This window comes from Saccostrea echinata, unplaced genomic scaffold (genome assembly GCF_033153115.1).
Source record: "Saccostrea echinata isolate AGI-Se365-2 ecotype Australia unplaced genomic scaffold, CSIRO_AGI_Sech_v1 ptg000009l, whole genome shotgun sequence".
Classification (NCBI taxonomy): Eukaryota; Metazoa; Mollusca; class Bivalvia; order Ostreida; family Ostreidae; genus Saccostrea; species Saccostrea echinata.
Window position 1 is genome coordinate 30,506,080 of NW_026889758.1, and position 27,634 is coordinate 30,533,713.

The following is a 27,634-nucleotide window of genomic DNA, read 5'->3' on the forward strand; positions in this document are numbered from 1 at the left end:
TATATATATTTATCACCAAAATTTTTGACACTGTCTGTCCTCCTGTAATCTCTGATCGTCCATAATTATTGTAAATATGTATATATGTACCTCTTGTACCATTCATATGGTTTTTGAGAGAATAAATGAATGAGAGGAGACATTCTGGGTAATCCTTGTTTGTAATATACTAGTACTTGTATATATATATATATATATATATATATATATATATATATATATATATATATATATATATATATATATATATATATATATATATATATATATGATGTTGCCACCAATTATTAATGCCTTGCTTAGTAATTAATTACTCTTAATATTTCGTTTCTCATTTCGTGCTTGATGAACATTGAATGTATAGCAAAAACAGTTTCATGATGTTTGGTTTTTAAGGGCACTTGAGTAAGTGATCACTGTTTAACACCTTCCAGGATTTCAGCATTGAGGAAGCTAAGATCGTTTATAATTTCATTTGTCCATGATTTATGGTAATCGATAGAAAAACAAATGCAAGTTTATTTGGACCCCTTAATTAGTATTTGGCTGGTCTAGTTATAAATGCGCATCTTAGTTGGTATGGCACAAAAAAAGTAAAAGGGCGAAAATGCTCCCAATGGTTCTATAATCAATTGCAAAAGTGAAGCGAGCTTCTATTGGTTAGGATCGACCCGTTGGGAGAAAGCCGCGGTATCGAAGGTTGGACTTCAAGACAGTTTTCTTGAGCCGAGTTTTTCTTCACACAGTTTAGCAATGACATCGATAGATGTATGAAATATAATGATTGGATTACTGGAGTTGGATTTCTTTGGTTTAGTTTTGGGGGTCGTCACGCACTTGCCAGCAGTCAGAGGTAAGTTTTGCAATAACTTTCTGCAAGGTTACGTAACTTAGATACAGAAGCATCCCAAAAGGTTTTCTTAATATTGGTCCTTATGTGCAAATATTGTGCTCTTATTAAAATTCTTATAGACTTTTGACATTTTTGAAATATAGAAATCCAATTTCAAGCTAATGAAGGCAGGCCTCAGATTTGTTTTGGCCTGTGTTTGTGTATGCATGGGTCAATTTTGAAAAATTGAAATTAGTATACTGTCAATATACAAAAAGCCTCGGGGAAATAAATTTAATCGGTGAGCATGTCGGAGATTGTTGGTTCTCCTACCGTCTTATTTGCTTACAATTATGGTAACGACCAAGCGTCGTTTTCTGTATTGATATAAAATATCAAATGATGTTCAAATGAACATGTCAGTCATGTCTCTAACCTTTCAGAAGAAGGTACGTGAATTTATGAGGCCTCATTGTAGAAACACATCAAAGGACTATTGTTCGCAAGAGAACTCATTATCCAATATGTAGTCCAATTACGTAAATTTATTGCCTTATAAAATTTTAATTTGACGTAAGTCTTAACATAAAATAAGAGCTTAATAGTTGATACTTAAGATGCAAGAAATCATTAGTAATGTTTCGTTCAAGTTCATGGAACTCCGTAAAAGATTTTGAAATAGGTGCTCTCAGTGCTTGGTAAATGACTTCTTATAAGTCAAATCAAGCAATATGTAGTGCAGTAGATTGTACATAATACACCGGAATAATGGAGACATTGTACATTGTAACAGACAGATTCACTATATAGATAGTGTTTCATCGCTTATGAAGCCTTTCTACTCTCTTATCGTAGATCTATTACTAAATGTTAGCACATTACAGTGACTCTGTATCATTTAATAATTTTCCATAGGTTTCCATATATGCTGTTATACTATCACCGAAACAATAAAATTACTGATCGGCGCGACAAACGATCGCCGGGGAAAATTCCCCTTTTAAAAAAGTTAATGACTTATCAATAATTATCACTGAAGGGGTAAGAAAAGAAGGCGATTCATTCTTTGAAAATAATCAAATAAATTCAGAATTAACGAGATAGATTAGACTCGGAAAGTATCCACGATATTTTATGGCAGTATAATTCATTGATATTGATGTAAATCTTCTATTATAAAATTTTATCAAATTTCAATAAGATAATTGATTTCTGCGTCATCAAATGGACTGCTGTCATATATTCTTTCATATATTAGGTGACCTACATAAATTTGTCCTGAATTTAAAAATCGTATCAGCAAAAAAAATCAATTCACTTTCTTTAGTGTCATGCTATATTCTGATTTGCATGGGGATTTCAAGATTTCAGTCAAATAAATTCATTTGAAAGTGGATTTTAAATGTTTCTGCTACACTTTCAAAATCATTCATTTTTAGAGTATGCTGGATATAATTTTAGATTGAAAGAAAACGTATATAAAAACAGAATCAAATATATTCTAAGAATCGGTGAATAGTTTTGAAATAAATCTTACCTTTAAAAATAAATATAACTAAATGCGCAAATACATGTAGGAATCTGTGTCCCAGAAATTTGCTTAATGTAATATTTGCGCTTAAAACTTGTGATACGAGCAGGAAGTCATCACAGGTGCACAGAGAGAGAGAGAGAGAGAGAGAGAGAGAGAGAGAGCGAGAGATTTCTTGTGCTTTCAAACGAATTTTGAGAGTTAGTTTAGGTGTAGAAGTCAGTTTTATTAAATTTCAAATTGATTCATTTCTGTTTTGTTTACCATTCAGATAAACCACAGTAAATTAGTGATTAGTGAAGATGCATGTCACTGAAGGAAAACAGTATACAATGTATCACGATATTGCCGAGTAAATCATGATATACATGTATCATATATCGAGATTTTTAATTTACTTGTTTCTCCCTGATTGCTTTTAGATTTTAAGGACGAAAAATTTAGATTTCAGCATTTCCTTTTCAAAAACGTCCGATTCTAATATTTCAATATTTCGTACTTTCTAAAACCAATTTTAAATTTAAAAAAAAAAGATTTCAGTTTTACTTCTTAATTGCTAGAAAAATTGACTTTCAATGATTTTAGTCATATTGTTTACGCAAATACTTTAAATTTAAAATCAAAACATGCACATAAAATACTTCCGGAAAGTATCTGAAAAACTCGATACTTCAATCATTTATGTATCAGTTCGACCCCCTTTACATTACAATACATCAATGTATCTGTGCATTGTTACACCCCCCTATAATTTACATCCGAATGCAGGTGTTTTACTATCATTATTGTACACATGTTCTTTTATTAGCACTGTTGCATTTTGATATTGCAGCTACAAAAATTTAAAACCTAAGAATTAATATTTGCTAAACAAATTGATTTCAATGAAATTATCCCAATGGAAACAGATCAGTTCCAAGAACAAAACATATCAATATCTATTTTTCTCCCATCTGTCAATTGGCTAGGCGATTACCTGTTTAGAGCACCTAAAATCCCCATCCCGCCTAACCTAATTCTCTTTACAATAACAATATAACACACAAAACAATTCATTATACAAAGGTGAGACATGATGGTTGAAACTGGTGTATTTAGGGAACGTCAAGTGTGCTAACGAGCTAAATATATAGATTTTACAATTATTCCTGAGCGTTAATTGAATATTTGAAATCTTCTTTTGAGCAGATCTTGCTCTACGCGCGCTTCTGCGTCAAATGCACTGTAAAGAGTGACGAAAGGCGATCGAGGATATTGAGGAATCTTGGCGTATTTTTACGTCGTAATTGCTGGTCTAGAGCATGCCACACGGAAACTCTGGGTTTGTACGTCAAGTTTCTCGGTAATATTAAGCGCTCGATTGAACGGTCAATTGATAATAGGCGCGAGAGACGGATGGTTGAAAAATGATTCTGAAACAAATTGGTCTTTGCAGGGTGGTAAATTAAAAGAAAAATTGTGATGGGAGAAACCAATAATATACAAATCAAAATAATTTATATAATATTTGATAGCATAACATTTTGTTGACTTATTAATTTGAGCTGTCCGAATCAGAACGATTAATTCGTGCGTTTATCATTATTCGATTTGACTTTTTTCTTATCAAAGGGGCCTGGACACAGATCTATATTTGTTCCAATGAAGCTTTGCATAAAAATTATATATTTTCACAAAGCTTCCGTATAAGAGGGTTTCATATAATTGTTGGAGAAAATACAATAGCTAAAGCGACTGAATGGATTGAAGACTCGGATGAGCTGCCATCAGCATCGGTGTGGCATTGTGTCAAGTTTGAAAACAAACTGGGATCACTATGGCTTCTCACCACCTCCTTCATTTGCACATGACTAATTCAGAGAATTAGGATTGGAAGATAACCATTGAAAAGTGACTTTGACTTGGTAACTTAAATGACATTTAACTTAACTAGGGTATATATCGTGTTAAGATATTGATGAGACAGATAATTGAAATCCTTTTCTGAATAACTCTTTCCTACACATTTTATGTGTTATGATCAAGGAATGAGATTCTTTTGTCGCAATCATCAGATAAAAGTTTTTAACCCCTTAAATCTCTACTACTGGAACATTTTTTATCCTATGAATAACGCAGTTCCAAAAATGCTTATGAAAAAAGGAATCCAAAATTTTAATTGTAATATATGCTCTCTCTCTCTCTCTCTCTCTCCAATACGATCTGTCTCTGAAAAAGATTAATGGGGATCTTAGGACCCTTGCAAATAAAAAGACGACATTCAGATTGTCATATTCGATTCTTTCCTCATACAAATTGGTTTTCAATTGTTCAAAATCTCTCGCCGACCTGGTGCATGTCGATTTTCCATTGGCCAGTGGCCTCATCCAGATGGTAGAGGACGTAAAATCTCTAACCATCGACTGTAACGTCGTCTTTGAGAATTGGCATTGGAATTTAAATGCTTGCACAGAAAATCAAACGATTATATAAGTTTAATTTGAAATACCAGGTAAATGCTTGGGAATATCTTAAGCATATTTTTTGGGTGATTTTAACAAGAATTTTTGCAATGTATATTTTAATGCCCGTATTTGTGTTTAACTTTGAATCATGTAGAAAATTTGAAAGTGTGCTTGTTGGTGGACTCTTTATTGAATTTGATCTCTTTGCTCTTCAATTTAAATTCATTTACTTCCATTTACCTTTATCCGTAATTGCAAAAAGAAAAAAAAAATGAATCGGTGAATCGTACAGTGTAAATGTATCTAGCCATTTAAAATAATAACAATAACGAATTATTTCATTATTAACGTATAAAACTTAAATAACCACATAAATAGTTAAGACTGAATTCTCTAAATATCAAGATATGATACGATGTGTTTTCATTTCTACTACAAAATTTGCAGAGATTTTTGAGATAGGATGTTTTGACTATAAATTTTACCCGAACCTTGTTTTATATATACATAGACTATTTTCATTTTGGTAGAAATATTTCAACAAAAAAATCAAATGACATGTAAAAAAAAAAAAAAAAATATCGTGATTTATTTTAAACTTATTTGGAGTTAAAAATTGCGAAAATCGGATAGCGGCGTAGGTCAAAATTTTCGTAATTTACAATCAATACACTAAATAATGTCTGTAGTCATATCTCTGTCAAATCGCGCAAAAAAAGAAAAATCTTTGACGTTCAAATTAAGAACTGTTACATCGTTTCATATTCCAGATTATGACTTAATATTTTACTTCGTTAAAAAGAAATCAATTTTAGAAGATGGGTAGTCCTCAAAAAAAAAAAAAAAAAAAAAAAAAAAGATGACGTCGTAGAACGTTACGGAGCAACAGTTAATGATACAATTTTGTGTTGTACTCTGGAAAACTGCAGAAAAAAACTGAAAATGCTGGAGGAAGTAGGAAATATGTCAAAAGCGAGCAATGCATGTGTGTATGCAAGGGACAGGCGGTATTTGAATGATAGAGACCCTGTATCAGACCAGCACGATCTGTGAATAAACGGATTATCTGTAAAAATCTGTTCAAAAACTAAAAAGTTAGGAAGGTCATGGTGAGAGTTAGGCGCTTCTCAGTTGTTGATCTTGTGAAAGCACAGTTTCGCAATAAAAAAGAAAATATATAACATTGACAAACAAAATTATGCTACTGGAACATATGTTAGCAAACAAAATTTCAAGTCCTAAAGAAATGGTTTTAGTAAGTGCGCTGGTATTGGGCCATTCTGTTTGAAATATATAAGGAGTGTATTTTTGAGAACCTCATGACGCTATGTTTTTGACGTTGCAATGTTCTTGAGGTTGCTCCGTGGTTACCAAACATGTCGATTTTAAAATTAAAACAAGACTTCTATTAAATCACATAGAATGAACTTCACAAATCAACAAAATAAATATTTTTACATATAATAATGTGCTCATTTTAAATTTTTTAAAGATAGTATAACGAAGATTGACATGTTCCACGAACTTTCCGAACAACCCTCGTACATGTCCTACCTAAATAGAATTTTAATGTTCTGTTTTCTAGCCGAACTTTCTATGGAATGTTTTTATCTTAAAAATGGGGAAAATATAAAAAAAATAAAATATTTTTGTAAATTTCGAAGTAATTTTCCTAAAGTATCATTTTTATTGTGAATAAAAATATTAGTTTTGATGTTTTTCTATCCACACTGTGAAAAGACAGCTGATCCCCTATGAAGTGATCACAGAAGTTAATTACGCCTGGTGAAGGTTCAGCAGTATCGATATGACCAAATATTAATGACTCAGTCACTAAATACAGCAGCGTGTCGGGGAAACATGTGTCACTTGAATCAAGCAAAATTAATATTTGGATTAGAAAATTCGGCTCCATATCATAAAACAGATATTAGACTATCCAAGGGAATGACAGACAGATTTATGGCGAATGTTTGATGGAAGTAACGACGATAGTCTTCTTATCCGTCACAGAATGTGTTGATAACGTGGTATCTCCCTTTGTTTATGTAAAGAAATCGTGTTGATCACTTGATCCTTTAGAACCAGAAAGACATTGCGAGAGAAAAAAAAATAACAGGACCTCATAAGAAAATACAATATCGGTGAAAAATAACCCTTTTCTTCTTGAGCCTAATTTGAAAGTTTGATTTACTGAAGCATACCCAGAAATGCACCTTGTGCTGTTTAAGTTATTTTTATCTTATTCTTTTACTGAAAATACAAAAAAGTGTCATATAGCATGGACATTTTCCCCTCTTTAATATTGTTTTTCCCCTTTTTTGAAACCTTCGTAGCTAATATTGATGAGATTGACCAGTTTTCTCAATGTCGTAGTATATTAAATTTCATAATGTCCCTGGAAATTACAACTTAATTTAAAAATAAACAATTACAGAAAAACACATTTTGAATTTAACATAATTCAAAAATATCTATAAAAAAGATAGTTAGCCGTTGATATATGGTCACTTTTATTAATTCAACATTTTCTATCTTATATAGTTATTTCAAGTTAAGAAGATGAAAAGGGTTGTCTGTATATGAAATATTTAAAATAAATTCTCTGAACAGAGTCCTTTCCGCATTTCAATATGTTGGGGGAGTCGTTGTGAGAACTCCATTATATTTTTAATGTGTAAATCTGTTTATTTTTGGATATCTCATTTCAAAATAATCTGTTTGCAAGATATATAAATAGTTAATCTCTGATTACTTAAGAACCATTAGATAGTACTCGTTATATTCTAGAATTTGTTTGATTTCAATTAACTGAATTAAATTACCTAATGAATATGTTTTCCATTATCGAATTATAAAACGTGTGGTAGAACCATTTGTTGAAAAATCATCGATAATATCGGAATAATGGTGATGTGTGCCTCTTAATGCTGGTCAATAAATAGTTTGTTCTACTTGAGAGGTATTGCAGTTATTATCACTGGAAAACATATTAGGCTGACGACAAAGCTCTCGGCAGAAACTGGTCCTGGATTAAAAAGAGTTATACAGCCAGGTTACTTCACTAATTTATTATTTTGTGAAAAGATGAAAATTCGTGAAATGTATGATTTTTTTTAAATAAAAAAAAACTGTCATGGAGAGCAGAAATGGCCGATGAACTTTTTTTTGGATCAAAAAGGATTCTAAGATTAAAAATAAAACAAATGTGCAAAAGAGATATTAATGATGTTTCCAAGGAAAATGAAAGGTTGAAAATTACAGTCCACAATTTCAAAACACAGTCCATTAATTGATGATTATTGTGTTCTAAAATCTTATGATTTCGTCTTAGATCTCATGATTGGCTTCATTTTGCGAAATCCAAACTCTCGGTAAATCACACAACGAAACAGAGCGTAGGACGAATATGTGGAGAGATTGGAAGATGAGCATAATAAGCAGAATAACATGGGCACTTGCTTCTTCAGAATAAACACTTGTGTAAACAAGTCCATAAATCCGAATGAAAAAAAGTCCAAACTGAGATAATGAATTAATCATAATACAGCGTGCCCAGTACACAACAATATAGTACAGGTACCGATTAATTAATTGAGGAGCTCTTGATTAAGCTTTCGACATAAAATTACATCACAATCAATGTTTGCCATTAAACAGGTTTGACAGCATATGATATCCAACGAAGTTCAGTTAAAAGTGCCACCCTTCAATACCAGGATGGACAAACTTCTTGATTTTATTAAAATTGAATAAAAGAGCTCTGTAGATTTTTTTTTATTTGTCTTCCACCGATGATAAAAATGATACAAAATATTATCAATGAATGTGAAGTTATCCCCTTATGCTACATTATATCATTAGCGGTCACTACACATACTCATCATTTTGTCAATACTAAATTTATGTGTACATTAATAAATATATATCAATATATATATAATGTACTGTTTGGCTAAAAGAATCAACGTTAAAGTATCCTAAGCATACTTTTAAGCAAACAAAATCTGATATTTGTAAGATATTTTATTTTTTATTTGTCATTCATTAGAACCCATACAGTATTCTTTGTGTTTTATGTACAGAGTCCATTCTCGTACTGTACATCAAAATCTAAGTCCTGATTATGTACTGCTGTGCGTTAATAAATATCTTGATGGAATTATTCCAGTTTGCAATACTAGAATAGAATCGATGAAATAAAGTATTCCTCTTTCTTCGTTGTTTTTCCTAAGATTACGACACAGCACTTTTGACAATAACCAGATCTCCACAAATTATGGCACAATCTGTAATTATTGTCCTGATTATGAATGACTATTTCTAGTAGAGACATAACCCCTCCTTAACCATGTAATCCTACCAGCAAAACATGGAATCACTAGAATTTATAGGTGTGTATTTTTATGTGAGTTCTTTGAGTTTTCTAAACGACCGTTCAGTTCTTGAAACCCCCTGACAAATCAACCAGTAATGACAGAAGCATTTCTGAAGCAAGTTTTCTGTTGAGAACATGTCCATACAGGATGTGCATAGATATTGTGATATTAATGTTATTTATTTCATTACAGCATCATCATCTAGGTTCTAATTTCTATATGAAAAATAGCTGTGAACCTGTCATCGGTACAAACATAAAGTACTGAATTAAAATAAATAAAATTAATGCAATATTTAGTCACGTTGATTTTTGATATATACATGTATGCTACATGATAATAAGACGTGTTGGTTATCAATTTTATCCTTTCTCTGCTACCTAGCATATCAGCTGCAAAAAAGAGACTGTCAAAGTATAGGCATTTTCTAGCAAGGATCTGTATAACATTTCAAAAGTAAATTGTAAAACCTAATGATTCTTATTAATGCAGTAAGCATACAACTACATAGACGATGGTCCATAGTATAGGATAGAAAGAAACTGCAATTTATTATTCATATTTTTATGTGAAACGAGTACGCAGTTTTATAATCTAGGCCCGATGGTTTGTTTAAATTAATCTTAACCTATGGATGTGATATCAGACAAATGTCTGATGTTGAAATGGACAAAAACTATATAAAGCACCAGACAGCTATACATGTTGTGTTCAAGGAAAGAAACTAATATGTCCCTGAAATTCTCATTTCTTGTCAAGAAAGAATTGAGAAAAAGTAGTAATTTAGGAAAAGCAATTTAGTGTAGAGAACCATATTGAATTTTACGTAATTAGTTTTCTAGATGCCTCCGAAATAATTTTGACATATAATTTCTGGAACTTTGAATAGAAAAGCACCCTAATTCAGACAAGAGCATTTGTCTTGGTCCCTGTTATGCTTGGAATCAATAGTTTTACCTCATTTGTTTCCTGGTTTGCCGTTCGCATAAGATGACCTTTAAAGGGTCAAATGTCGGAGGTCAGTCCAAGAAATTCATTAAGTAATACATCCTCATTCTACTGGGAACAGATATTTTGATGGATTTGGTTTATGTCACTAACTATAATGACTCATGTCAGTGAGAAACTATCAATAGTACATATCTTGGGCCTATACCAATGGCAAAGCAGTTTATTCCTTTGCACATGTCAATGCCAAGTTGCAAGGAAAAAACAAATAACGTAACATGGAGACTGCAATCAGTTAGCATATTAATTATTGATACAAATTGTATGGCAACCCTCGATGGGGAATACCAGGACTGAATGTGCCCGTGATAATTCTTTGGTAATCGTGGGATGAAAGAGAATAAAAGACAAATAAATGCACTCCGAGTAAATATTACTTCACTTGCAAGTTGACATTAGGGTTATAGTAAGTGCTTATCATGTCTATCATGTTCTTTTGCTTTGCCGGAATCTAAACATTTTTTTTTCATTTGAAGCCTGATCCTATATATGCATTTTCTCACATTTATGGTATATTTATTTTTCATGTTTTCCGGTCAAAAATTTGTATCTGATTGTACCTATTAACTGACTTTAGTAAATAATCATACAAAATAATTCCCTTTTACCTCATCTTCATGAATTTTACAACACACAGTAGTTTTTGACATCAAGATCTGGTTTAAATCATAACAATGCTTAGCATAAGGAATCTATGTTCATTGCACTGTAATAACACCTGATATTGTATCAAAGTAAAAACAATTCCTTGTCTAAGAAGAGTATTCATATTTTGCACATCTCTGTATTCTGAAATATTAAGAAGAGCATGTTAAGACTTTAGTTATTGATTAGTCTAAATCTGTTGTGTACATCTTTACATCCGAGTTTTATTCCTTATAAAAAGTAAGCTACGTTGATATCCCAACACTTAATTTAAACCGAGTAAAAATGTATCTGTCTAAAGGGAGAATCACATTTACACATTCTCTTTTTTAAAGATTTTCTTAGTTGTCTAAATCTGTTGTGTACCTCTTTTCAGTAGAAACGTTAGATCCCAGTTTTGACGTACCGATCACCAATGTCACAGCAATTGCGGGCGAGACGGTAACGCTGCCATGTTCTATAAAGGACCTGCAGGATTACAAGGTAGGATCATTACCTACAAATTACAAGGTAGGATCATTACAAGGTCGGATCATTACCTACAGGATGACAAGGTAGGAACATTACCTACAGGATAACAAGGTAGGATCATTACCTACAGGATTACAAGTTAGGATCATTACAAGGTAGAATCATTACCTACAGGATTACAAGGTAGGATCATTACAAGGTAGAATCATTACCTACAGGATTACAAGGTAGGGTAATTACCTACAGGATTACAAGGTAGGATAAATACCTACAAGATTACAAGGTAGGATCATTACAAGGTAGGATCAATACCTACAGGATTACAAGGTAGGATCATTACAAGGTAGGATCATTACAAGGTAGGATCATTACCTACGGAATTACAAGGTAGGATCATTACCTTCAGGATTACAAGGTAGGATCATTACCTACGGAATTACAAGGTAGGGTCATTGCAAGGTAGAATCATTACCAACAAGATTACAAGGTAGGATCATTACAAGATAGGATCATTACATACAGGAGTACAAGGTAGGATCATTACAAGATAGGATCATTACCTACAGGATTACAAGGTAGGATCATTACCTACAGGATTAAAGGTAGGATCATTATCTACATTATTACAAGGAAGGATCATTACAACTATTTCTGCTAACTGTAATTTAACATTTATGGTACATACGATAATATTTTATACGAAATCAGAACTATGGTTGTCTTTTATTTTCAGAAAACTTCCAATTGACTTAATTCGAAATTCCTTTACTTGAATTCATTTGCTATTAATGTGATCATGGTTCAAGGGGTATTTGATCATTGCTTGTAAATTTCTACTTAGAATATACAAATAGTATCTAGTGAGAGCGTGCAATTTGTCTTAAAGACGTGAAGAAAGATTGATGTATCTACCTAATCGTCCGTAATTGGTTTGCCTGCAGTAAAATTTCATCAAAATCTGCCTTAGATAATTCTGTTACTTTGTGAATTATCCTGTTTTATGATGTAGTTATTTGATCTCTGCACGACATTTATGATGTTCTACAAGATTATTACAGAAATCTTTATATAAAAGTGGAATGTTAAATATTGTCAGAGATTTGTAAAACCTACATTCCCACACTTTTCCACTAGTGCTTGTTTTTTTGTTTTTTTTTTAAAATCATTCCCGCGGTATTATAAAATGGTGTACCGCGGGTATGATTTTTTAATAAAACGTTAATTCTACGTTATTTTTTGGATTTTTCATGTGAAATACATTGTAAATATGTACTAGAAGATTAATTTATGAAAGAAGACAAAAAATATCTTAATACCCGTGGTGTATATTCATGGGGGAGGGAGGTCCTGTCCACAAGCTCCTGTGCACTTTTCAAAGGTCATAAGCAAAACGTATGTTCGTCATGAGCTATGGCAGGTTAAAGACACTTATTCCCTCCATGTCGTTGTCAACACGCATGTTTACTAACTATAAAATAGGACTATTTTTTTTTATACAATTCCTTCGATTGATTGATTAATACTTTATTTTGCACACAGATAAACACAAATTCAGTGCAGATTAAAAGCTAAATGATTGAATGATGCGGTCCTGTAAATTGAAATGTTACAACAACGTTATAAATGAACAGAGAAAAGTGTACAATGTTCTTTAATGTCATGAATCTGTTCTGATTAATAGTATTAAAGAAATACATTTCTGAACCGAATGTTCATAAGGACACAATTTTGATTTTCCTCACAGGCATGAATGTTTCAAACTAAAATTCATAATTCATATTTATATTCCAGCTCTGTTTTATATACAGAAACTTCAAACAGTTTGTCAGGAATTTATTTAAATAGTGTCAAGTAGTGTCATTTAACATATATCTAGCTTATGTTCATATACTTCCTTAAATTCATTAAAAAATAACTTTTTTGGAAAGGGATCTTTCTTATATGAATACTTTGATTTAATACAAAGCAATTCATGACACGTTGACCATTGTATAGGTATTTTCACTCGTAACATGTTTATTTTCATTTTTTTTGGGGGGGGGGGTATTATGTTAGATAGATTTACACAACTCTAAAGTTTAAGAAAAGAGATGTTCGGTCAGCATGTATTTGATGATGATCAGGCCACAGAATCATACATAAAGCAGTCTTAGACTTAAGTCAACATTTGTAAATTGGTTTAATTAATAATTTATTATAGAAACCACATAAAATTTGAAATGTTAATGTTTTTTCCCTTTCATGCTGTACACTTTGTTTTCAAGAATCATTTTATTATAAATATTTATTTTATGAATGACTGAAATTTGACTTAAACTGCTTCTTAATCCCAGGGCCTGATCATGTACAATTATTCCTGGAAAAAGCCCGATTCTTATTCACCGCCCTTACTTCGTCTTTCCATCTTCCTCAGTTATATTATAACACATCTCCCATGAGGTCTAATGCTATGTTTGTGCAAAGAAATAGTTGCCAAAGTCTTATAAACGATTCTACAATAAAATAAAGTACTGTATTCCCATCAATATGAATACTAACTCAAGTGGACAATTTTGAAAATGATATCCTATGATTATTGAAGGTTGTAACCCCTGGGAGAATTTTGGAAACACAATATGTTCCTACTGATCAATTATCTGGATTATTTACTGTGTTTATCAGCGATGTACACTTTGTCTCACTTTGAATTTATAAATGTTTTTAAAGAACAATCCCTTTTTGTACAAGAATATTGTATGGCTTGATCGATTGAGGTTTATATACATCTCTTGTTATCATTGTTGTCATGAAACCTGTTATGTAGCAGGAGATATCTAATGAGAGCATACAATTTGTCTTAAAGACCATAAGAGAGATTGATGATAGTCGTCTACCTATAATCGTCCATAATTAGTCTGCCTACAGTAAAATTTCATCAGAGTCTATCCTGGATAAATTTATGTGGTAGTTGTCCTGTTTCTTGATGTACTTATTTGATATCTACACGGCATTCAAGATTTCTACGAAATTTTATGACATATTAAGTCTTGATATACCATCGAGGTACCCGATCCCGCAAGAGCTCTTCGACAAGGAGTGAAAAGAAAGAAAAAATGGTCCTTGAAATGTACTATAAGATGTGGAAAATAGCTGACAAAGAAAGATAAAAATGGTAACCATAATAGATAAGGGTCCATATACCTAGAAAATACAGGAAAGGGGCACGCATGATTATTTATAATTTATAATTGGATTGCCTATAGTAGATCGTAAGAGTTTGATTAAAAAAAATAACTTATTAAATTTTCTCGCAAAGATAGGTCAGGGACAACTTGCACAATTATAATTAACGTTATTAGCAGTCCCATGTTGTATATTCATATCCTGTATACAGGGAATTTTTCACCCCGTTTTATTTTCGCCTCTTTTGCCCTTGTCGCAGGTGGACGAATTTAAAACGTGGCGAATTCAAATAAGACAGCAATTATCTCTTAAACAAATGTCTAGGCGAATTGAAAACTGGACAAAATTGTTTGCAAGTAAGAGAGGGCGGAAATAACACGGGGCAAAAATAACCCTGTATACAGTAAAATCATATTTTATAAATTAGCACAAAACAAATTTCGCAAAAGACATCAAATATAAGCTCCACTAAAAAGTAGTATCCAGGCTTGTATAATTCAAAAATATGTTTTACTTTTTAAAACTCAGAGTACTGTTGTCTCAAATTGATTCTTTGTACGGAAATTGCCATTAGACTATATAGAAATTACAACTCAACAGATAGAATCCAAAGGTATGTCTGTAGATGTACAAGAAGTTTACTTACAAGAGTTAGATCATTTAACTTATAAAAACTAAAATAAGGGAAATAGCTTGTTCAATGATCTGGATATTCCACGACATCCTTATTCCGTGACTAACTGTATAAAGACTTCAAGAAACATTATCCGGTTATAGTTTTAGCTATCCTCTATAGCACTGTAAACAGCGCCAATGTAATTGAAGTCGACCATAAAAGATGAAATATTTCCCAAAGGTCTATCTTTTGTTGTTCTGTAATATGTGTTATTAATATTTCATGACACATTCCCCCACCAAATACAAAATTCGTATGATGAAAACCCATTTAAATTAGGCTCGTAAACCGAGCATCATCATGCCGTAATTCGCTTTGAAATCTATTATTATTTCTGTCAGCGGAATTGAAATCAAGATTCAAATAAATTGTAAATTTATATCGGAGGAACCCCCTTTCCTAAGTTGAAATACGGATAAATAATGACGTTTTCCTCTTTCTACTGGTGTGTCATTTACTAGTCGTGATAAATCAGTATTTACCATGCATTATTGAAAATGGAGTCTGTGTATTTGTCATCGAAAGAGAAATAGCTTTTATGCCTTGCGTCTCTGAGATATATGTTTCAAAACAATTACTGATCTCTTGGACTTGCACATATAGTCCTTACAGAGTTCCTTCGTCTGCTTTTGTGTATGCATTGTCCTCTTTACACTTTTGAATGAATGTATAGGTGCAGAAAGCACTCAAGAGACACTGATGAACAACATGGCATTAATAGATGGCTAAAGCTGAATACATTTTCTATTCCTGGTTTTGATAATTTCAACATTATATTATCCAGAGAATCGATGAACTTTTCTTTTAAAATTCGTTTTTAACGCTTATATAGAATGTCTCCTCGAAAATCCAAGAGAAATTGGGTTGAACTCTTTTAAAAGGCATTAAAGGTTATGATAATCCCTAGAACACATTAAATTTACATGAGACATATTTTGATCCGTTGATTCCACTTAAGAATTCATTGGAAAGGTGTTAAGCTTAAAATGGGACTTAAGATTTGATTTGTAAAATCACATTTACAGGTGATGTGGCTAGACCACAGATTGAAAACTCTTACGCTGGAGACGAGAAGGATAATAGCAGATGAAAGAATCACTATAGAACGACCCCACATCAGCGACTGGAACTTATTTATTCACGGAGTTGAACTCTCTGACGCGGGAAAATACATGTGTCAGATCAACACCGTTCCAGTTAAAATCAAATATGTAGTGTTGTCTGTTCATGGTGAGCAAAATTAACACCAAAAATAATCTTATATAAAATTTGTACCCCTGGGTATAGAAGGCAATCTTAGCGATCATTTTGTAGCTCCATTCAAGAGATAGATAAATATGAAATATTTAAAAGTCTGTACTCAAAATATACTAAAATGTTACTTTGGAGAATGGACTAAATTGTTAATTCTACAAGGGGGTAGAGAATTGTATGAATTTTAGTCATACCAAATTTACTAGGAAAAAAGTCAACAAATCCACATATCGTAACCATTTTAAAATCAGAATTCTTACAATGTCATTGAATAAAAGATTTGTAATTTTATTAAAAGAATTTTGAAGGGTTTTCATTTTTAGCTCTACTGGTCAGAGATCAGAAGAGCTTATGCGATAGTAAGGTGTCCGTCGTCCGTCTGTCTGTAAACAATTTTTCAAAACGCTACTCCTCCTACAGTTTTGGTCTGATTTCAATATAACTTGGCACACAAGTAGACTACACTAAGATACATAAGTTAGTGCATCAGTTTTTGATTTCGATGAACGGTGTTGCCATGGTTACTAAAAATAGAAATTTCTGTGAAATTCCTTTAAAACGCTACTCCTCCTACAATTTTGGTCCGATTTCAATATAACTTGGCACACAAGTAGACTACACTAAGATACATAAGTTAGTACATCGGTTTTTGATTTCGATGAACGGTATTGCCATGGTTACTAAAAATAGAAATTTCTGTGAAATTCCTTTAAAACACTACTCCTCCTACAGTTTTGGTCTGATTTCAATATAACTTGGCACACAAGTAGACTACACTAAGATACATAATTTAGTGCATCGGTTTTTGATTTCGATGAATGGTGTTGCCATGGTTACTAAAAATAAAAATTTCTGTGAAATTCCTTTAAAACGTTACTCCTCCTACAGTTTTGGTCTGATTTCAGTCTAATTTGGCACACAATTAGAATACACTAAGATACATAATATGTATTTCGGTTTTTGATTTCAGTGAATGGTGTTGTCATGGTTACTAAAAATAGAAATTTCTGTGAAATTCCTTTAAAACGTTACTCCTCCTACAGTTTTGGTCTGATTTCAGTCTAATTTGGCACACAATTAGAATACACTAAGATACATAATATGTATTTCGGTTTTTGATTTCAGTGAATGGTGTTGTCATGGTTACTAAAAATAGAAATTTCTGTGAAATACTTTCAAAACGCTACTCCTCCTACAGTTTTGGTTTGATTTCAATTTAACTTGGCACAGAAGTAGACTACATTAAGATACATTATTCTATTTATTGTTTCTTGTTGCAAAGTTTCAAATTCAAGTGCTACTTTTCCTTTGTTATATGTACAGACCAGTAGAGCTACAGTCTCATCAGAGACTTCTGGTTGAGATATGCCATTACCTTCAATATTATACTACTTTATGACGAATATGATATTTAAATCAGTATTTAAGTGATGCTTCGTTTCTTATTATAGAACCGCCCACTATCATACCCGAGCTTTCTAGTCCACGGAAAGTTACTGCCAAAGAAGGTGATACAATCCAGCTCGTCTGTAATGTGACAGGTGTTCCTACACCGACAGTCACGTGGTACAGCAGAAACCATGACAATATGAAAGGTATCAAAACTTTAGCGCATTGATTGTGCTTCTCTGTCTTCTTTCCATTCTACAATAAATACTCTACATGGATCATTAAGCTTTATTGAACATTTCTATTTCGAATGGTTTAAAACTTCTGTTGGTAGAAAACTTAAGATGACATTTGCAATTGCATGTCTTTCTTTGGAATTCGGTATATTATTTTATATTTTGGACAGCATTAATTTCATTTCAGAATCTCTTTCTAATTCTGCTGCGTACGTCTCATTTTGCTCTAGAATGAATATAAGTAGTCTAAAAATGAGTTTAAGATTGTTCTATTTACATCAATATTTTATGGTTGTAGTGGTAGGGTATGATGGAATGGTGCTACAGATACGAAATATAAGCCGGTATTGTGATGATTTGTACAGGTGTTTTGCTAATAATAGCGTGCAACCATCTGCCAGTCGAGAAATAACAGTAACAGTACAGTGTGGGTAACTAACAAACACAATACACAACTACATGTAATTATCAATATTAAACGGTGAAAGAAGGAATATGAACTATATATTACGATAATTATTTACATGTATTGCCTTTATTGTTTTTAACTTGTTTAAAGACAACCAAATTGTTTATCTTATTGTATATATGCTAATACAATTATTTTCAGTTCCTCCAGAGATACATTTGACAAACAGAAAAATTAAGCAACGACTTGGAAAAGAGACAATTTTAGATTGCAAAGTGACAGCAAACCCACAAGTGTACAGTGCATGGACAAAAGACGGCATTCCAATACAAAACAATGAAAAGTTCAAAATTGATCTTTATGAAGAATATAAAAATACATTGATACTTAGTTTAAAGATATCAGATATTCAGGAATCGGACTTTGGAGCTTATCGCTGTGAAGCACAGAATGAACTTGGTCGAGATTACCAAGATACATTTCTTTATGGTAAGAAATTTGGTACTTAAACGTGTTATGTGTCATTACAGGCGTTTTAAAATAAAAATATCGGTTATGTCGATGGTTTCTTCATTTGATATTAAATAATCCTTTTGAATACTCAATAGTGTACAATGTATTCTTATTTGAAATTTATTGGTTTGTATTTGTCGTCTAGAAGGAAAAGAAACTCGATTTATCACACTACACATACAGTTGGATCAGTAGCAATTCTTCAAATCTTAGGAAAATTAAAATTTACAAACCATATCTTGTAAGCAAGGATGAAATCCAAATATGTGTCATTTTTAGAGCTTAAACCACCAACTCCGGCTCCCAGCACTCCAAGATCGACCAAGAGGACTACCACAACCATACATGAGTATATCTTCACGTGGGCTCCCGGTTTTATACCCATTACACCCAGGCCAGACTATCACAGCAGTATGTTATCTTTGATGTAACAAACTACAACTATACATGTATATACAAACTACAACTATACATGTTTATACAAACTACAACTATACATGTATATACAAACTACAACTATACATGTATATACAAACTACAACTATACATGTATATACAAACTACAACTATACATGTATATAAAAGTAAAGAAAGGCATGCTAAATAAAGGAGAGAAGAAAATATTATGTTTAAACGACTGATAGTAGCAGATATTTTTAAAAGCATATCATGATTTTCACTTTGTTTTAAATTTGCTTTATTTTAATTAGAGGATCGATTGCAAACACATCGGCTTGCACCAATAAAGAAACCACAAGGTCAGCAGTTCATTAAGTAGATCTAGTGATTTGTTTCATAGTCCTAGAACATGTTACTGTATTTTGTTTGATGTGGTACATGTAATAGATAGAAGCATTAGAACACTGTAATCACTTATGCATTTCTTTCTACTGTCGTCCATTTACCGTTATCTTTAACAACGTCAAAGAAAACTCAATGTGCACTTTGGCATGTTTTGCAAAATATGACTTCCAAGTCGAATTTCTTTTAGTTAAATTTGGTGTGCAGTTACTGTGGCCTTCAATTCCACATTTAGATATTTATCACTTAACAATATTCAGTTTCATTCATACTTTGATTTGATATATTCTCTTGAAATCGATATAAAAGAAACCACAGAATCTAACTTACCTCTTCTAATTCAGATGTTTTACTAGAGAAAAAAAACATTGATGGCAATCTAACACCTAAACTTTCTGGATAAACAGGATGGCTTCAGCTTTTGTAGCAATACACTGTTATCACTGCATATGGTGTTTAAGTTTCCCAGTTGATTTGTTACGCAAAATCATGTTGTATGTGCGATTAATTTCTACACCGAGACAGGTTACTGTTAAATAAGTTGATAATACAAGTAAAAATTTTGCAGATGGTCGATACAGTGATCTTGCTTGCAAATTCAATCTGTCGTTTGGTCGAATGTTGATTTTCTATACGAATTGTAAGTCCATTGTTTTCAATGACTGAATTGTGCACGTATTTTTCCGCTTACCCGATCATAACAAACGGCATACCTGACCGGTAGAGAGGAGATAGGCACTCCCCTATGGCATCTGATCCCACCACTGGTTTGTGTTTGTTTCGATCTCACTTTGTATTTTTATTGGACTTTTGAACCTGATTAATGTTTGTTATCTTCATATTTCATGTGTTCATGATTATTTCGGAGAAGGTTTATCTATTTTCTATTTGTTTGTCTACCAACCATTTACATTTAAAATGACTTCCTCAAGGATATTCTTATTAATGCCGACACGCACATCAAAAATCATGCAATCCCCGATGCACATGTAAACAAACATTTCATGCACATCTTTTATCTTTACTTAAAAAGATCTCAATTTACGCCGATCCGACGAATAGGAAAAATAATCCTGGTGACTGCGCTTTTCAGTCTTTATATAAAGGATGTACCGCTCATGTTGGCTCATAGTTGTGATAGTAAGTTCCAACAGCGGTGTTGAATTAAATTAAATTCTTCCTTTTCTGTGAATCATGTGGTTTAATTTTTTTCAATTTTTAGAATCACCGTCTGCTTGGCCTAAATCTAAGAAATGTTTTGCGCACTTTTTTATTTTCTTTTACTGACGTATATACAATGTACACAAAGTTACGGACAATGTTAACTGAGTCTATCCAATAACTGTAAGCAAGGTTTTATAAAACATCTTCCCCTTTTTTCTTCTTTTGCATGAAAAACTGTTGTATCGTACAAATCTGTATTGATATTGGTACTATCTTCATTTACAATACTTTTGTTTTGGCTCACCTGCGCCATGCAAAGGCTAAAGTGAGCTTTCTGATCGGAATTTGTCTGCTGTCTGCCGGCGAGGTTGTCGTCCTCGTAAACTCTTCTTATTTTCATCTTTTTCATAACCACTAGGCCATTCTTGGCACAAAGTATCATAGGAAGAAGGGGATTCAAATCAAGACCCATGCCCCTTTTCAAGGGAAGATAAGTAAGAAAAGGCCAAAAAGGATGGAATTTTACAAAAATTCTTAAGAAACACTGGGCCACAAAAGGTGAGACTTGCGTGGAAGTTCCCTGGCATAGTGAAGATTAAAATTTGTCCAAATCATAGCCCCCTGGGGTAGAGTTGGGCCACCACAGGAGATCAAAGATTTACAAACATGCTTGGATGATGAGAAATTTATAATTTTTTAGAGTAGCAATGTGCAGTATTGGTGGATTCCATATGGATTCAGGCTTCTTTAAATTTAAATTATGGATACTTGGATTAAGCTGCAGCTAGAATCAGGGATAACATTTTACATTATATATGAATCTAAAGAAAAATCTATTTTAATTTGATCCTTTACAGCAAGTCTGCATTTGTCATATTTACATCAGAAACCCACGTGTAGTGGATTCAAGTTTGATTAATTCATGACTCACTGGGGATAAAGTGGAGTCACAGTATGGGGGTCAAAATTTGTCATGCGAATAAAGGGGGAATTAAAAAAACTGTCTTTGAAGAACAGCAGGGCCAAGGTGACTCAAGTAAGCATTGTAGTTCTTGGGCCTCTTGATTATTATTCCACCTAGTTGGAGAAATTCACTTGTTTTTATGCCCTGCCATGAATATGGCCGGGGCATATAGTGTTTGTCATGTCCGTCTTCCGTCTGTCCTTCCGTCACACTTTGCGTTTAGCTCTGTTCAAAGCTCAGTTTTAAAGAAACTATCCAAGATATTTTTATCAAACTTCATATGCTGATAAATATTGATGAGAGCTATGCAACTGCATCAACATTTTTTGACCTTGACCTTTCATTTGACCTTGACCTCACTTTTCTTAAATTAGTGTTTAGCTCAGTTTTAAAGATACCATTCAAGGTAGTGTAATCAAACTTCATATGTTGATACATACTGATGTAAGCTATGCAACTGCATCAACATTTTTTGACCTTGACCTTTCATTTTACCTTGACCTCACTTTTCTTAAATTAGTGTTTAGCTCAGTTTTAAAGATACCATTCAAGATAGTGTAATCAAACTTCATATGTTGATACATACTGATGTAAGCTATTCAACTTCATCAACATTTTTGACCTAGACCATTCCTTTGACCTTGACCTCACTTTTCTTAAATTAGTGTCAAACTTATATGCTGATACATACTGATGTAAGCTATTCTACTGGATCAATATTTTTTGACCTTGACCTTTCCGTTGACCTTGACCTCACTTCTCTCAATTTGTGTTTAACTCAGTTTTAAAGAAAACATTCATAATATTTTTATCAAACTTCAAATGCTAATACATACTGATGTAACTTTTTCAACTGTATCAACATTTTTTGACCTTGACCTTTTCTTTGACCTTAACTTCATTTATTTTAAATTAGTGTATAGCTCAGTTTTAAATAAACCATTTAAAATATTTTAATCAAACTTAAATATGCTGATACGTATTTGTGAGAAGTAGTCAACTGCATCAAAAACATTTGACCTTGAACTCTCCTGTGACCTTGACCTCACTTTTCTTAGATTTGCATTTTCTTAATTTTAAAGAAACCATTTAAGATATATTTATGTAATTTTATGCACTTATACATAATTTGGCGAGAATTTATCATCTATATCCAACTTTTTAGATTTCAATTTCAATTTTAAAGAAACTATTCAAGATATTCTCATCAAATTTCATACACTAATTCAAATTTTCATGTTGCATTTCTAATATACCCTCGACGGGGCATTCATGTCCTATGCACATATTTCTAGTTCTTACATAACTCAATACTCAAAACTGATTGTAGGCTTCAATAACTTAATAAATAAACTTCGTGTCATAACATATTAACATCATAACATTAATTTTTTTTTCGAAAGAGGACCATTGGCGAGAATGCTCACCCATGTCATATTTTTCTTTAGATGTTTTAAAGATTTTTTTTTCGTTTACTTGTATATTATTATGTTAAATTTTGAACCCTTATTGTGGCCTATCAAACTCCCAACAATTTTAGGATATGATCTGAATATTTTTAGGGACCATCTCAGAATTCTGTTCCGTTTTTTATAGGGTTGCATGCTCTTCATTTAAATAGTGTTAAAGTAATTACTTAATCATTATGCTATATTTACTTACATACTGTGCGAAGCATTTTGCAATGGAAACCCCATTCGGCCCCTAAAAAGTATTCCTACGGCACTTATTTTCAGTTCATCCGCATATCTTTTTAAACCTCTCACGTGCTTCTTTTTAAAAATCTTTACTGACATTTTGCTCTAAAGAGTCTTGTTTTGCGTGGATGTTTTAAAATTATTTGAACTTTGTCCAAATTTTATTCCTAAATTCATTCCTTTTTGTGTAGAACTTAGTTGTGGATGAACTGAAAATGAGTGCCGAAGAGAAACGTCATAACGACGTCGGTGCATTCTTGTCGTGTGGCGAAAGAGGAGCCCCTATGTTGTGTTTGTTTTAATATTTTAAATAGTACTGCATATATCTTAATGAAATTTTAAGGCAAATTTTAAATTAGATACAGGTTTTTAAGTATGAAATTTTCTTGATATCATTCGCTTATTAAATATTTTATAGCAGTTGTGACATTACTTTTAGACCAACCCTCGTATATACTGACACTAGTGGAAATATTGTTGATACTTTTATACTTTTGGATCAACCCTCGTATATACTGACACTAGTGGAAATATTGTTGATACTTTTATACTTTTGGATCAACCCTCGTATATACTGACACTAGTGGAAATATTGTTGATACTTTTATACTTTTGGATCAACCCTCGTATATACTGACACTAGTGGAAATATTGTTGATACTTTTATACTTTTGGACTAACCCTCGTATATACTGACACTAGTGGAAATATTGTTGATACTTTTATACTTTTGGATCAACCCTCGTATATACTGACACTAGTGGAAATATTGTTGATACTTTTATACTTTTGGATCAACCCTCGTATATACTGACACTAGTGGAAATATTGTTGATACTTTTATACTTTTGGATCAACCCTCGTATATACTGACACTAGTGGAAATATTGTTGATACTTTTATACTTTTGGATCAACCCTCGTATATACTGACACTAGTGGAAATATTGTTGATACTTTTATACTTTTGGATCAACCCTCGTATATACTGACACTAGTGGAAATATTGTTGATACTTTTATACTTTTGGATCAACCCTCGTATATACTGACACTAGTGGATATATTGTTGATACATTTATACTTTTGGATCAACCCTCGTATATACTGACACTAGTGGAAATATTGTTGATACTTTTATACTTTTGGACTAACCCTCGTATATACTGACACTAGTGGAAATATTGTTGATACTTTTATACTTTTTGGACTAACCCTCGTATATACTGACACTAGTGGAAATATTGTTGATACTTTTATACTTTTGGACTAACCCTCGTATATACTGACACTAGTTGAAATATTGTTGATACTTTTATACTTTTGGATCAACCCTCGTATATACTGACACTAGTGGAAATATTGTTGATACTTTTAGAAGAATGAGTTTGCAGACTCTCACTACCAACAGCCACTTTCTACGAATTTCCAAAGCACAACTGGTCAAAGTGATATTTTTCAAAGATTAAAGCGCATCTTCCGGATTTTCATAATTGAAAAAAGTTTTCCTCCATAGTTAATTAAGAAGTTGATTAATGTCAATAAAGTTTTGAATTAAGAAATAAATATTAAATAATATTCTTTATTGCATAATACACCCATATGGGTCAAGCAATACAATTCATAATAAGAAAAAAACAAAGAACAATGAATGTATTTATACAATAGGCGCAATTTAAGTAATTCACTCCTTATATGTTACACCGATGTGGACCTTTTATTTTCTTAATTCTAATGATTGTTTTATAAAAGTAAAAACAGCCGGTATAACTTCAATTGTTGGGCTAGGTATATATTCAAGTTTCTGTATAGGTGATTTGAGATAAAATGAGGAACAATTATCTAACATGGTTTTTATAAGTATATTCCTTGCTTGTATATTCAAATTACATTGTAAAAAGAAATGAAATTCATCATCAATAGCATTACAAGAAGTGCATAATCTTTGTTGTCGAGGTATTTTCTTATGTCTACCAGTTTCAATCAGTAGGCAGTGGTCACTTGTTCGAAACTTGGTTAGTAATTGTCTATTCTTGAAACTATTTTCAAGCATAAGATATTCTTCCATATCAAGATTGTGTTTTATTTTACTGTACAAATACAGTTTGGAGTTTTCTGTGAATTTGGATATTTTTTCCATAGTTTTGCAGTTATAATTATCTAGTACTATTTTCTTCAACTTCTTTTTAACCGAATTTCGAATGTTGTCAAATTTTTCATTTTTTTTCCTGTAGTCATTGCTATTTAAATTATTTTCTTTAAATAAAGACAGTGCGAGGGTATGCCACGAGTAAAATCCCTCTTCATGCAAAGACATATTGATATTATATGATTCTTCAATCATGGGGTTTACATTCTGAGAGTTTAGTCGTACAAAGTACATCATAACTTGAGTTTTAATAAAAGAAGAAACTGGAAGTCTACCTAGTTCACACAATGATGAAATGTTGCATGCTGTTTGTTGAGTCCTAGAACTGTTTTACAATATCTAGCATTTACTTTTTCATAGACAGATTTTTCTTATAAAGCGAGATTATCACATGAGTTGTTATTTTTCATTGCTCTAAGTATTGCTCTGTATGAAGGAAGATAATCATCCATAAACCAGATTTCACTATTAAAGCATAAAATAGGGCGAATAAGAGTGTCAAATAATTTACAAGACAAATTCACAGGTAATTGTGTGAAATTGGAGAAGATTTTTCTTAGGGAGAATATTACTTTTAAGCCTTTCTTAGACAGCTCTAGTACTCCTTTGTTTAAACTACCTTTGTGATCAATTATTGTTCCAAGGAAATTATATTCTTTTACTTCTTCAAGAGGGTGATTATCATAATAAAAAACAGGAGTTGGTTTATATATTTTTTGAAAAGTTAAAACTTTTGTTTTTGTAGTATTAACAGTTAGTTGCCAATTTAAGCAATAATTCTGCAATTTGTTCAGTGTATTCTGTAAACCAATATGGGACTCTGAGAGCAGAACAAGGTCATCTGCAAAGCTTAAACTAGATACATGTGTCTTTTTGAGAATAAGTGGATCACATGACTGACCAAATGTGTCATGTAGATCATTAATAAAACAGTTGAATAATGTTGGACTTAGACTATCCCCTTGTTTTACCCCTCTATCAAGTTTAAAATAATTGGAATGAGTGTTTTCGAATTTGCTGAACAGCTGATTCACATGATCTGTACATACTTTGAATAACTTTTAAAAAATTTTGACCAATTTGATTGTTCATTAATTTGTATAAAAGGCCATTATGCCAAACAGTGTCAAATGCTTTGCGCAGATCTACAAAGCAGGCATGTATTTTTGTTTTATTTCGAACAATATATTTTGTTATTAAAGTTTTAAGAACAAAAAGGCTGTCTGTTGTTCTGTGATCTGTTCTAAAGCCAAATTGTTGTTTTGAGAATAATTTATCATAATGTAGCATTAATCTTTTATTAAGTGTAGCACTAAAAAGTTTTGCTATGCAGTTCTGAAGTGAGATACCTCTATAATTATTTAGGTCATTCTTATCTCCAGATTTATAGATTAGAACAATAAATTATTTTCTCCATGCCGATGGGTATTCTCCAGTATTCAATATTAAGTTAAGTAGTTTAACTATAGATTTACAAGTAACCACTGAGCTATGTTTTAATATTTCATTAGGAATAAGATCTGGTCCTGCACTTTTATTGATTTTAAGCTTATGAATTAAGTTCTTAACTTCAGTGATGGTAAATGGTTGGTCAGTAATTAGGTTTTCTTCTAAAAAAGTTTTATACTGAGTTACATGATCTTCAATATATTAGTGAATTGTGAAAAAAATTCGTTCTATCAATACATGTTTTTTTTTAAATCAATTTTTTTGTTGTAGGTAAGAATGGGCAAAAAGGATGCATTTCACCTATGCGGAATAATCTTTATGTGGTGGGATTACTTACGACTGTGTGTTTGTTGATAAGGTGAATACCGCTAACTGTTGGAAATAATTGATTTCAAAAGATGTGTCCTGACTACAGAATGACTATTTTGATATAACTAGAAGAATAAAAGATTTAGAAACTTAA

General features: G+C 32.1%; 1 protein-coding gene across 2 annotated transcripts; it reads left to right on the forward strand.

Moving 5' to 3' along the window:
* The first annotated feature begins 658 nt into the window (after window positions 1–658).
* LOC133183571 (lachesin-like) lies at window positions 659–27,634 on the forward strand. Of its 2 annotated transcripts, XM_061318509.1 has the most exons (9): window positions 659–853; window positions 11,216–11,322; window positions 16,174–16,378; window positions 17,854–17,997; window positions 18,326–18,454; window positions 18,638–18,925; window positions 19,229–19,360; window positions 19,660–19,707; window positions 27,442–27,634. In XM_061318509.1, the coding sequence occupies exons 1-9, from the start codon at window positions 781–783 to the stop codon at window positions 27,531–27,533; spliced, it is 1,218 nt and encodes a 405-aa protein (XP_061174493.1). In that variant the 5' UTR covers window positions 659–780; the 3' UTR covers window positions 27,534–27,634. The 2 variants fall into 2 exon arrangements, with proteins under 2 accessions (XP_061174493.1, XP_061174494.1); XM_061318510.1 differs by lacking the exons at window positions 659–853; window positions 11,216–11,322 and adding an exon at window positions 11,875–11,885.